This window comes from Ornithorhynchus anatinus, chromosome X5 (genome assembly GCF_004115215.2).
Source record: "Ornithorhynchus anatinus isolate Pmale09 chromosome X5, mOrnAna1.pri.v4, whole genome shotgun sequence".
In the NCBI taxonomy this organism is placed as follows: domain Eukaryota; kingdom Metazoa; phylum Chordata; class Mammalia; order Monotremata; family Ornithorhynchidae; genus Ornithorhynchus; species Ornithorhynchus anatinus.
This window is the reverse complement of record NC_041753.1, coordinates 51,193,601-51,206,183: the sequence shown is the minus strand read 5'-3', so window position 1 is coordinate 51,206,183 and position 12,583 is coordinate 51,193,601. Positions and strand designations below refer to the sequence as shown.

At 42.0% G+C, this 12,583-nt stretch overlaps 1 protein-coding gene across 5 annotated transcripts in view; it reads left to right on the top strand.

The window, feature by feature from the left end:
* The window catches only part of KDM4C (lysine demethylase 4C), a 233,028-nt gene that overhangs the window by 22,591 nt on the left and 197,854 nt on the right, over nucleotides 1-12,583 (top strand). For all 5 annotated transcript variants that reach the window (XM_029054687.2, XM_029054686.2, XM_029054688.1 and 2 more), the window contains one exon: nucleotides 6,214-6,328. In XM_029054687.2, the coding sequence (XP_028910520.1) occupies nucleotides 6,214-6,328 (115 nt within the window). The remainder of the gene's footprint in view (nucleotides 1-6,213; nucleotides 6,329-12,583) is intronic.

The following is a 12,583-nucleotide window of genomic DNA, read 5'->3' as shown; positions in this document are numbered from 1 at the left end:
GAAGAGGAAAAAACTTTCTGACTTTCTGATGGTTCCTAACTTTTGAGACTCCACACTATCACTCACCTAAGGAAATTGAAAACCTTTATTTGAAGGATAAACCACAATTCTTATAAATTTTGTTTTAGAATTGAATTTTTTTTTAGGCTCAAACAATAGTATTGAGAGCTTATTCTGTGCAGAGCACTCTACTAGGCAGTTGGGAGAGTTCAATAAAGATAACTGATGTGACCTTTACCTTTGAGGAGTATACATTCTAGCTGGGGAGATAGACACTGAAATAAATTTTGGGTAGGGGGAAGAAAAAGAATTTAAGAATGCCTACATAAGTGCTACTGGTGAGGGCTATTGAAGTGCTTAGGTAATGCTGATGTGGCCACAGAAGTTGCTGAAATGAGAGCTAACATGGGAAAGCCTCTTGGAAAAGATGCAATTCTAGAAGGGCTTGAAGACAGAGAGAACATGTGGCCATTTGGATGGAAAAGAAGGAACCGATTCTGGAGATGTCGTGGATTGTTTAGGTTCCAGTCCATGGCAGTGCCAGGGAGAGGAAGGTGGGGCTTTGCCCTCATGGGATTGGCACACTGCGGGTGAAATCATTAGCTGTGTCTCCACAGATTTTGAGCAGGCAGGATACTCTACCCCTTGAAGCTGGAAGAGGACTGCAAGTGGAACCAAGGTCTTAGCTCTACTTGTTTCCCTCGGCTGGCAGGTTGCAACTCCCTGGTTCAGCCTTGGAAACCAAGAGGACTCCTCTTGCCTTGCCAGGCTCCAGGGCCAGTGCAGAGAATCCTCTCCACTCTAGGCCCTGCCGTAGGACCCAGCGTCAGCAAGCCAGGCCCCTGGCTCCTTCGGGCAGCCCAGGTGGGTGGTCCCGAGTCAGGGTGGAGGGTCTGCGTAAGGGAGAACACTTGATAGATCCGTGGGGAACCATCTGCAGAACAGTTGCGCCACACCCCAGGGCGGGGCCGCTTCAAACACTTAGTACAGTGATCTGCACACAGTAATCACTCGATCAATATGATTAATTGATTTGCTGCAACCATTTTAGTGAATTGATTTTGATTTGGCATCAGGTCCTCTTTTCTTTCGGAGCCTTATTCTTACACCCCTGTTCAGTTTAAACAACTGTGGCCTGGCGGTAGTGGCGTCATAGCTGTAGAAGAAGGGCAACTTAAAAGACTGTGCTGTAGATACTCAAGTCATATTTTGAAAGCAGCCCGTTGGTTAATGCACAGGGAATCAGAAAAAAATAAAAAAAATCGAGAGGCTCTAAACTCTCAGGAAGATGGAAAATAATCTGATTATCTGGATTTCTTTAAGGATTTTATTCAATTGGTGCAAAATTAAGTGAATCCAGGAAAATATTCTGTCACAAAAGTGTTCTCGAAATGAAATTTCACTCCATTTAGATATCCAGCCTAGGATTTAATTCAACTTCAACCATTCAAATTGCTATGGGAATGTCAACATGCTTTATTAACAGTGAGGTTTTCTACTAGCCAGAATTTTAATAGAGAATCTCCAGATTTCAAGCCAAGTCCTCGGGCTTGTGCTCTGTGCTTTCCGCAAGGACAATATGGTTTCTGAACTGCTCTGGAATGCATCCTGATAGCAAGCTCATTTTCACAGCTAACAGGAGATAGCCCACAATTTGTTGTTTTTTTTTTTCCTACCCATCTGTTTTCATCTTGGAGAAACTTAGGCATCAGTTGGATTTTTGTAAGAAGGGCATTAATGATATTAATGAGTGCAAAAGAAAGCTACTTGCAGACCAGCTCTGCATAGTTGATTTGACAAGAAGTATAAAATACCAAAAGCGATTATTCTTCTTTTAGTTGCAGTGAAAGGCTAATATCATCAAGCCAAAATCTGAACCTTATGCCTACAGATTCTAAACAATACGGGGTAGCGATAAACACCATTAACTTTTGGGTTGACTGATATTCTGTAATCTGTAACCAGTGTAATTTTCTTGTAGGAACACAGCTGAATGGAGCTCTGATGCTGCAGTTTAACAGGAGAGGTGTAAAATGTCCAGTTGGTGTTCAGTAATGTTAAGAGCAGAACAAATATCCACACTAGGAAAGGATAGATGGGTGGAGGAGACTGGAATTATTTTGAAAGATCCGCTGCCACTTCTAAATAGCAGTCCAGGCTCCCCCTTCCCCGCCCCCCACTTTGCCCAATACCAGCCTCACAACCAACACAAATGACCCCCTGCCTGCTCAAACACCAGGCTCAGTCTCTAAGATGACAGCTCCAAGACCCTTTCTTGCTGTAACAAAGCCCTATTTGATACCTCTAAGAGCAAAGCAAGAGTATCCCAGTGGTTAGTATAGTACCTGGCACATAGTAAATGCTTAACAAATACCATTAAAAGAAAAAAGAAAAGTAGTAGTGCTTCAGGAAGTAGGTACGCAGGGAAAGAACTCTATTCACTTTTTTCTGTCTCTGGATACGCTTTATACTACTGGGTATTTAGCGGTGGTAATGATGATTGGTGTGGAGAATATTAAAATGAAGTGTGTTCTTAGTTTTTTTCATCATCTGCTAGTCCAACTGGTCCCAAAATGCTTAAAAAAAAAAGACAATTTTGATTCTGTCAATGAAGTGGGGAGTAGTAATTTCTCAGCTTTGAAGAAACCATTCTGTCTAGATGGAGGTGTGATGGAATGGTTTTTCCTTGTGTGAACTCAACTCCTGTTTAATGAATTTGTTGGTTTGCCTCTTTCTGGTAAAGCTGAATGATCCAGCAGTAAGGAAGAACCCAATAATGGTTTATTTGGTAGCAAGAAATTGATTCTCCTTCATTTGGTTCAAATTTTGCTTTGTGTGATGGAAACCTTGGTTTAGGGATTAATAATAATAATGTTGGTATTTGTTAAGCGCTTACTATGTGCAGAGCACTATTCTAAGCACTGGGGTAGATACAGGGTAATCAGGTTGTCCCACAGGAGGCTCACAGTCTTCATCCCCATTTTTACAGATGAGGTAACTGAGGCACAGAGAAGTTAAGTGACTTGCCCACAGTCACACAGCTGACAAGTGGCAGAGCCGGGACTCGAACCTATGACCTCTAACTCACAAGCCTGGGCTCTTTCCACTGAGCCACGCTGCTTCTCTAGCAGATTAGGCTTGGAACATATTGCACATAAATACACAGAGAAAGTGAGGCAACTGCCTCATTTCCTCCTTGATTCTGTTTCATCTTTCATTTCAGTGGAGTGTTCTCCTTAAAAATCAAGCCTTCATGTCAGCCTGGCCAAAGTAACTTTCTGTTGAAGTAGTTGTTACTTGGGTGTCTGTTTTGCGAATTCATCACACAACAGAGGTCCAGATGCCTCCAAGGTTCCTGCAGCCTTTGGATTTCCTATTCTTTCTTAATTAATTTTTTTCTGCATCCCCGATTAAGGACCTTCCTGCATCTTCTACTGACATCCATCTTGGCCGCTTTCGCAGACTGCAGGACGGATCTTCTGGGATGCACAGCCAGGGGACTAGGGTTGGAGTGGGAGCATTGGGGGAAGATTAGAGAAGCAGCATGGCCTAGTGGAAAGTGCACGCTCCTGGGAGTCAGAGGGCCTGGGTTCTAACCCTGGATCTCCCAGTTGCTTGCTGTGTGACCTTGAAGAGTCACTTAACTTGTCTGTGCCTCAGTTACCTCATGTGTAAAATGGGGATTAAATCCTCCACCTTCCGGTTTAGATTGTGAGCCCAATGCAGGACAGGGCTATATCTAACCTGATAAACCTGTATCTACCCCAGGTTTTAGAACAGTGCTGGGCACATAGTAAGTGCATAACAAATACCATAAAAAAAGAACCGATGGGTAGTGCTTAGGGGTAAAGGGGGCAAGAGCCTCAGGCCGTCTACCCCACCACCCCATCTTCCGCTACTTCCTGCTGCTTTCTCCACATCTCAGTCCAGCCCCAGGTTTGCAGTCCCAGAAGCTAGCAACCACTAGCCTCAGAAGTGGCCAGGATTGTGGTGGCATTGGCAGCCACAGAAGTACTAATGTCCCTGCTAAGATCCAGGAATGTTGAAGTCCTAGAAAAGAGTATATTAGTTAGAGGATAGGGCACTGGGCAGTTATTATTATTACTGTGTTATTTGCTATATGTCAAGCACTATTCTAAGCATTGAAGTAGATACAGATCAACCGGTTTGGACATATGGGGTTCGGAGTCTAAGTAGGAGGGAGAACAGACATCGAATTCCCATTTTACAGATGAGGAAACTGAGGCACAGAGCAGTGAAGCGACTGGCCCATGGTCACACAGCAGGCAACTGGCAGATCCGGGATTAGAACCCAGATCCTTTTGACTCCCCCAGACCCGTGGTCTTTCCACTAGGCCACACTGCTCCTCAGTTGAGATTGGGAAGTGAGTTTGGGCTCACCACCTTACAGTGTGGGCTGCATCCTGGAGAGTTCTGCAGAATCTGGAAATGTCCAAATTGCTAAGCTGGAAATTTACAAGAAATGGACCACAAAGCCACCAGTTCAGCTGCAGGGGAGATGGAGAAGGAGAAGACTGGGAAATCTCTTTGCTTTTCCATCTCCTTGCTGTGGCTTCCTAATGGCTCTCAGCAGAAGCTTTTCAAGTTCTTTTGTTGTCTGTCTCCCCCTTCTAGATTGTGAGCCCGTTGTTGGGTAGGGATTGTCTCTATCTGTTGCCGAATTATACTTTCCAAGGGCTTAGTATTGCTCTGCACACAGTAAATGCTCAGTAAATACCATCGAATGAGTGGAAATGGTAAGATGGAACCACCTACATGCTGACTGTCCTGCCTATTTCGGTGTCTGCTTCCCCCAAGAGATTATGAACTCCTTGAGGGCAGGGATGGTATCCACTAACTTTATGGTACTCTTTCAAGCGGGTAGTACAGTAGGTCTTCAACAAATAATATCGATTAGCACCTAGTCACATTAATCGTGTTTGCACTATCCTCTGTCAGGATCAGATTCAAAGAAGAAGGCCTCAAGTGAGAAGCAGCGTAGCGTAGTGGAGAGGGAGCATGGGGCTGGGAGTTGGAGACCTGGGTTCTAATCCCGGGTCCACCACTGGTACTGTTTGATCTTGGGTAAGTCTGGGATTTAGTTTCCTTAGCTATACAATGGGGATTCAATACCTGCTCTCCCTTCCCCTTAGACTGTGAATTCCATATGGGGGCAGGGACTGTAGCTGACATGATTGTATTCTTTCTACCCTAGTGCTTGGCACAGAGTAAATGCTTAACAAATATCACAATTATTATTGTTGTTGTTATTATTACTATTACTACTAATGACAGAGAGGTTAACATTGTGAAAATCTTGAGTTTAAAATCACCAGTCTTGAGTTTCAAATGACTTCAAGAGAGATTGAGAGTGATACAGATACCAGGAACGAAAGAATATGAGGTGATCTGAGTGGGGCACTGATGATTTGTTATAAAAAATGACTGGAGGGAAAATAATAATACGAAAATTTCTAGCTGGGCTTTGCAGTAGTATCATTAAGCGGTCTAAACCCAAGGACTGTTGAACTATTGTCTAGAAATGTAATAGTTGCCAGAAGCATTATCCACATGTGATTAAAGAGACATTTGCAGCATTATTAGTCATGAATTAGATATGGGTATCTGTGTGCTCATTTTGACATTGAAGCCTTTCAAAGAAGAGAGAAGAAAAAGCCTCATTTGGAAGAAAGGTGGGGAACAGCTTTTCATTTGCAAGACTATAGGAAATGTTATGTTGTTGAACCATGACAAATTATGATCTTCCATTGCCAGTATGGATCATCTGTTAATTGTCTTCCATTTTCATTAGGTTATGGGCATGTATGTCCTGGTTAGGCAGAATATGCTTTTCTCTAGAAAATAGTTTCCTACTTGGATTAGGAAGTATAAAATGGCTGATATGTCAACCTAAGAATCCTAGGTTGTTTCAATACTTATGAAAAAGAGCCAGAGTGTAAAATTCCGGAGGGCAGGGATCTTGTCTACTAGTTCTTTTGTATTCTCCGTAGTGCTTAGTGCAGTGCTCTGCACACAGTAGATGCTCAATAAACCTGATTGATTAACAATATTTAGTCAAATAATCTTTGAAATGTTTTCATGTTGATAGAGCAGTGTTTTTAGTGAAATATTTGTGACAAATGAAAAACACCATATAAACTAGTGTCCTTTATTAAAGGTTTTTTTTCTCATTTCACCTGACTCTTTTTGTAGGTACCGTACCCCAAAACATGAGAATTTTGAAGAATTGGAACGAGAATACTGGAAGAATATAACCTTTAGGGCACCACTCTATGGAGCAGATGTCAATGGAAGCATATTTGATGAAGTATGTTTATTCTTCTATGTAATGATTTTTGTGAAAGACCATTTGATGTTGCATTCTTTGCTGCCTCAGAGAAACTGGAGTTTGTTTTTTCTCTGGGCAAAACATCATTCTTTGTAGGCAACAGAAGACCTGAGGAAATAAAAACTTATCAGTAAGAGTGTAACAGAGGCAGTAAAGTAATAAGGATATCCATAGCAGTTTGAGATAAACGATTTAAATAGACCCAGATCTTGGTAAGTAAGCGTAAATAAAACATTGAAGTTGATGTGAGTAGAAGTAAGGTGGTTGATTTTTAAAACGACTGTTAAAATATTTTGGTATTCATTATGCAATGGAGGTTCAGGCTGTGAGCTGGGGATTCTTTTATAATGATAATATTTTGAATTTGAATAGTGCTTTTGCCAAAAGCACTGTAACACTGACTACCCCATTTTGTCCACACATCATCCCTGTGAGACCAAAAAGGGCGGGTTTTATTATGCCCATTTTACAGGGAAGGAAACTAAGGTACAGAGAGGTTAAGTGACCAATGGAAACCCATGATGGAAGCAAACACAAAGAGAATACTGCAGTCTTCACTAGACCACACTGTGGTATAATTGTGATACTACTCCCTTACAGTGTGCCAAGTACTCTATTAAGTGCTGGGATAAGCACAAGATAATCAGGTTAGATGCAGTCCCAGTCCTTCATAGGCCTCCCAGTCTAAGGGTGAGAGAGGACAGATATTGAATCCCCATTTTACAGATGAGGAAACTGAGGCACAGAGAAGTTAAGTGAATTATCCAATGTCACACAGCAGGCAGGTGGCAGTGCCAGGATTAAAAGCCAGGTCCTATGACCTACCAGTGCCATGTTCTTTCCATTAGGCCATGCTGCCTTCTCACTGTGCCTTGATTTCATCTCTCTCTTGCCTCTTGTTCATACCTTCCCTCCTACCTGGAACTCCTTCCTCCTTCACATTGGGCAGACCTAGATCAGTTGAAGTCTGTGAAATTCCAATCTTTCTATAGACTATGTAACCATAACTAGGAAGTAAAATAAATGACTAGATGTTGTAGGCTGCAGCATATACCTACTTCACCTGAAAATCATTATATTTTAAAAAATGGGTTTAACTGCAAGGACCAGAGCAGACTTGCAAATTGTTTTCAGTTAAGCTGGGAGAAATTCTGTATGCCTTTGAAACATACATTGATTTTCCCTACATTCATCAAGGCCATCCTCTCCCATTATATCTCTCCCAGCTCATACATGTTCCTGAATTTATTTGCCTAAGAGAAATGCATGTCTGATTGTAACCAACCTACCTGGAATTCTCTCCCAAAGCTATTGGATTTGCTCTCCATAAGAGTATAAGAGAAAAATGAGGAAGGTTATATCAAGCTTATTTTAGGACTGCTGCTTGAGTTCTCTTAGGCCCCATGTATGTGGATTGGTGCTTACTTTCATGTCTGGCTTAACAGAAATGACAGTGCAGTGTGCATTTACTCCTTTGAAAACCCAAATTTTCTTGTTTTCTCACAGCCTTAATATTGAACTGCAGAAAGTTTGGGATTTTCTGTACAAAATGTTCTGCTTTCTGGCTCTACTTTGTTTCTTCTGTTTCTTTAAGAATGATTTTCTAAGCAGAAACCCCTGACTATTGGCTTTGGGGCCCTCAGTCAGCTCTCTCCCTCCTACCTAACCTCCCTCTTCTCCCACAACCCAAGATGCATACTTTGCTCCTCCAACTCCAACCTATTCACTCTGCCTCAATCCTGTCTCTCTCACCGCTGACCCCTTGGTCACATCCTCAATCTTCCTTCGTATCCAACAGTCTACCACTCTCCCCTTCTTAAAGCCCTACTGAAATCACATCTCTTCCAGGAAGCCTTCTCTTACCAATCTCTCATCGGCCCACACTTTCTCTTCCCTTTTGTGTCATCTATGCATTTGCGTGAGTCTGGACCCTCTAAGCCATTTAATACCCACCCCTACATATCCTCCTACTCTGTGGCTTCCCCTATCTGTAGTTTATTTTAATGTCAGTTTCCCCCAGTGGATTGTGAGCTCCTTGTGGACAGAAAGCACCCTTTTGCTACAGTGCAATTTTAAGTAAATTGCCATTTTCACTGCAGTAAAAACCACAGAAAGGACCCTGATAACTCCTGGCATACAATGTTCCTAAGGAACTGCAAAAAAGTTGCTTCTCATTTTCCACAAAAATGCTTCTTATGAATTGTGCTGCAGCATGTGATTTTTGTGGGCAGAGGTTGTCTACTTTATTGTTTTGAACCCTCCCAAGGACTTCTGTACAGTGCTCTGCACACAGTAAGAGTTCAACAAAAACCACTGATTGATTACAATTGTTTCCAATCTTGTTTGCCAATACAGTTTTGTTTTTAAGTGCGTACAGATTTTGGAGATCAAAATTTAGATTCATAGGTCCTTCTCAACAATTGATCAAACTATCATCTGTCACCAGAGCCACCTCAAAGAACCAAAATAGAACTAAGAAGCACAAAAATCAAATGCTGTGGCACAGTTCAAATGAAGTACATTTTAGAAAACCAGCATGGCTCAGTGGAAAGAGCACATGCTTAGGAGTCAGAGGTCATGGGTTCTAATCCTGGCTCCACCACTTGTCAGCAGTGTGACTTTGGTGCCTCAGTTCCCTCATCTGTAAAAGGGGGATTAAGACTGTGAGCCCCACGTGGGACAACCTGATTACCTTGTATCTACCCCAGCACTTAGAACAGTGCTCGGCACATAGTAAATGCTTAACAAATACCAACATTATTATTATTATTGTGGAAAAGAGAAGCAACTATTTTGCAGTCGTTTAGAAATGCTGCTGTTGGCATTGAGGCTCCCCGGTCCAGGAAGGTGCTGGTTGGTACGAGCCGAAGGGCTCGCAACAGGTAGCTCAGGAAAGCTGTGAAGTGGGGAGGCCCCGCTTGACTTCCCATGCCGGCTGAAGTTTGCAAAGGTTTTCTCAGGGCCACCTCAGGCCTGAGGCAGAATGGCAGCCCTGGAAGTGTGGATGGTTTCACTGTGGTCAGATTAGCGCTGATGGATAATTGGCCATTGTGTAGTTTCCAAAGTACCATAGTGTTGTGATGATTCCAGAAGCTTGGCTGTAAGGAGGGCCCTGCAAACTGCTATCTCTTTCCATTTATTTCTCCCACGTTAGAACGGTGCTGCTGAAATGGATTTTGGTCACCAGATGGTGCTCTGTGGCAGCAAATGGTTTTAAGCACTAGGCAGGAGGAAACTCCAAACTGCTAGAAGAATCTTGGTATGGCTTCCGGTCTTCTCTTTATTAATCGTAGGGATTATCTGTTGTCCAAAAACCATGCTTCAGATGCAGTTGTTAACGATCGTGGACAGAGCAGAGGGGAAGGGAGATGGAACCCATCCACCATTCATCTAGTCAAAGAAATCTGATGATAGTGTGACTGCATGCTGAAGAGGTGTGTATAGTTAAGGGTAAAAGAAAGAAAACTGCAATTCCAACAGAAGCTTCCATATACCATTGCATTATTAGTGCAAAAGAGCTTGAGAGCATTAATATTAAGATCTCTTTTCCTGACCTTTTAAATAGAGTACCTATAAAAGTGTCATCTCTCATTTTCTAGGCCATAAATCCATTATTGAAACTCCGCAAGAGGACTTCATGCCCACTGTTTCCTGATCCTTTCACATTAGGCTCTAAATATATTTGTTTTTTATTTAGTGATGGTATTTATCCCTTACTGGGGCTTGCAGTCTAAGTAGGTGGGAGTGGGATTTAATCCTCATTCTTTACAGATGAGGACACTGAGCCCAGAAAAGTTGTGACTTGCCTGAAGTCACGCAGCAAAGTGGTGGAGCCAAGATTAGACTTGAGGCCCTCTGACTCCCAGGCTTGTGCTCTTTTGCCTAGGCCACGGTGCTTCTCTTGTTATTCTTAGCTGTTTTCCAACCATTTCAACTTCATTTTCCAATACTTTCCCTCCTGTTTAGGCAGCATTCTGTTTCCATAGCAGGAAGAGGTGGATTTTACTTGTAATGCAGGCTTTCACCCTTTCTCCCTATATATACAATGATGCCCCCAGCCAGGTAGGGCATCTCCTAGACCTGTGTGGGCTACTAAAGCCGATTAAGCATTCATTTTTCTTGTTAGGGGCCCAGCCTAGTGGATCAGCATTTCCAATCCTCTGCCTCATTTTGGGAGATGCCAACATCATCATTCCTATTGTCAAGGGGCTGTAATCTTTTTTTTTTTTAATTGTCTTGTCTTATGCTGTCGAGTCATCTCCGACCCATAGTGACTCCATGGACACATCTCTCCTAGAATGCCTTACCTCCATCTGCAATCCATCTGGTAGTATATCCATAGAGTTTTTTTGGTAAAAATACGGAAGTGGTTTACCATTGCCTTCTTCCACGCAGTCACCTTGAGTCTCTGCCTTCGACTCTCTGCCTTCGACTCTCTCCTATGTCTCTGTTGACCAGCACAGGTGAATTTTGACTTATAGCAGATTGCCTTCCACTTGCTAGCCACTGCCCATTATAGGAATGGAATGGATATGCCTCTGCTTGACTCTCCCTCCTATAGCCGAGAGTGGTAGAGTACTGGAAACTCTCCAGGTGTGATCCTGAGAGGGGGTTTTTAAAATTAGGTTGGTAAAAACATCTTAAAACTTAAAAAAGGCAGGTTGTGAAATAGTTGCAGTTCAAGAGAAAAGCCAAGGTCTTGGCAGTGGGCCTGCCTTCGGAGTAGGTGAAGCCACTATTAATTGGCAGAGAGGCTTCCGTGGCCATTTAAGCATGAGGAAATTGTATGTACATTTGTCACTCTTCAAGTCAGTCAAAATACTTAAAAGATTGAAGAGGGGAGAAAAGAAGCTCTTTAAGTCAAAGTAAAATTTTCAGTGCTATCTTGCCATGAGAGAATGCTGTAAAGAATATCTGCTTGAAAATACAATAGCCCTACTTTAAAAGAGGCTAAAAGAGCAATGTCATGTGGGAATGGGTGGTTGGACTATTTTAAGGAATTATTGAATATGAACAAATTGCCTCTACTTAGTGAATAAAAAATATTTTTCATTTAAACTTTTACTGTGTGGTAATACCATTCAGGAGTTGTTGCCTTCACCTCTCAAACAGGAGCAGTTGCAGATCTTCCATTAGACCACAGGTTTCCATTAGAATTTTCCCTGAATTATGTCCAGTTGTATTAAATGTACTAGGCCTGTAAATATTTTTACATATCATTGTTATATGATTTACATTTAATTTACACATGCAAGGTGACCTTTGCAGTCTAGTCTGATGCAGCTTTCCAGCTAAAGTTTTATTCTTATTTCCTGAAGGTTGTCATTTGTGGATTTCTTTTTTCCTTTTAGCCATCTACTTTAATTGACCCAAACAGACTCACTGCACTTTAAAGGCACAACATAGCACGGGGAATACACATAGAGCTAAATGGATAGGTAAGGGAGAATAGTTGAGGAAAAAGGATTCAGAAATCTTGACTTGGGCACAGTTTAGGCATTGTAAAATTGCTGAGCCTTAAAAAATGATCTCGACTGGCCTATTTATAGGAGGATATAATTTGCAAGTGTCCATATGTAATAGGCTAGTTAGTAATAGGCTGTAATAGGCTGTTCTGTAACCATTTCTTCCTAGATTGTTTAACTCATCTCGTTAGATTATTTGAAAGTTTACAATAGATAGTTTATAAATATCAGGGCCAAAACAAAAAGAAAGAAAAGATCTTCAAGCAGAAAAATCTTAGACATTTCATGGAGATAAGGCGTTGATAGATCAATCAATGAATGGTATTTATTGAATGCTTACTGTGTTCAGAGTGCTGTTCTAAGTGCTTAGGAAAGTACATTACAATAGAGTGGACATGATCCTTGCCCTCAAAGAGTTTACAATCCACTGAGATGATCATTCCCAAGTCATACTTGGTCTTGGATGCATGCAAGAAAATGCCTGGCTGACCTACTAAGTATAAATTTCAAGATCCATTCTGCTGACCAAATACCACTTCCAGTTTAAGTGAATAAATAAAATCAGTGGGAATGTGTGGTATTGAAAATATTAAGTCCATTCTGAGTAGAGGTGATTTTAGGGGGAAGCAGCGTGGTTCAGTGGAAAGAGCACGGACTTGGGAGTCAGAGGCCGTGGGTTCTAATTCCGGCTCCGCCATTTGTCAGCTATGTGACTTTGGGCAAGTCACAACTTCTCTGTGCCTCAGTTACCTCATCTGCAAAATGGGGA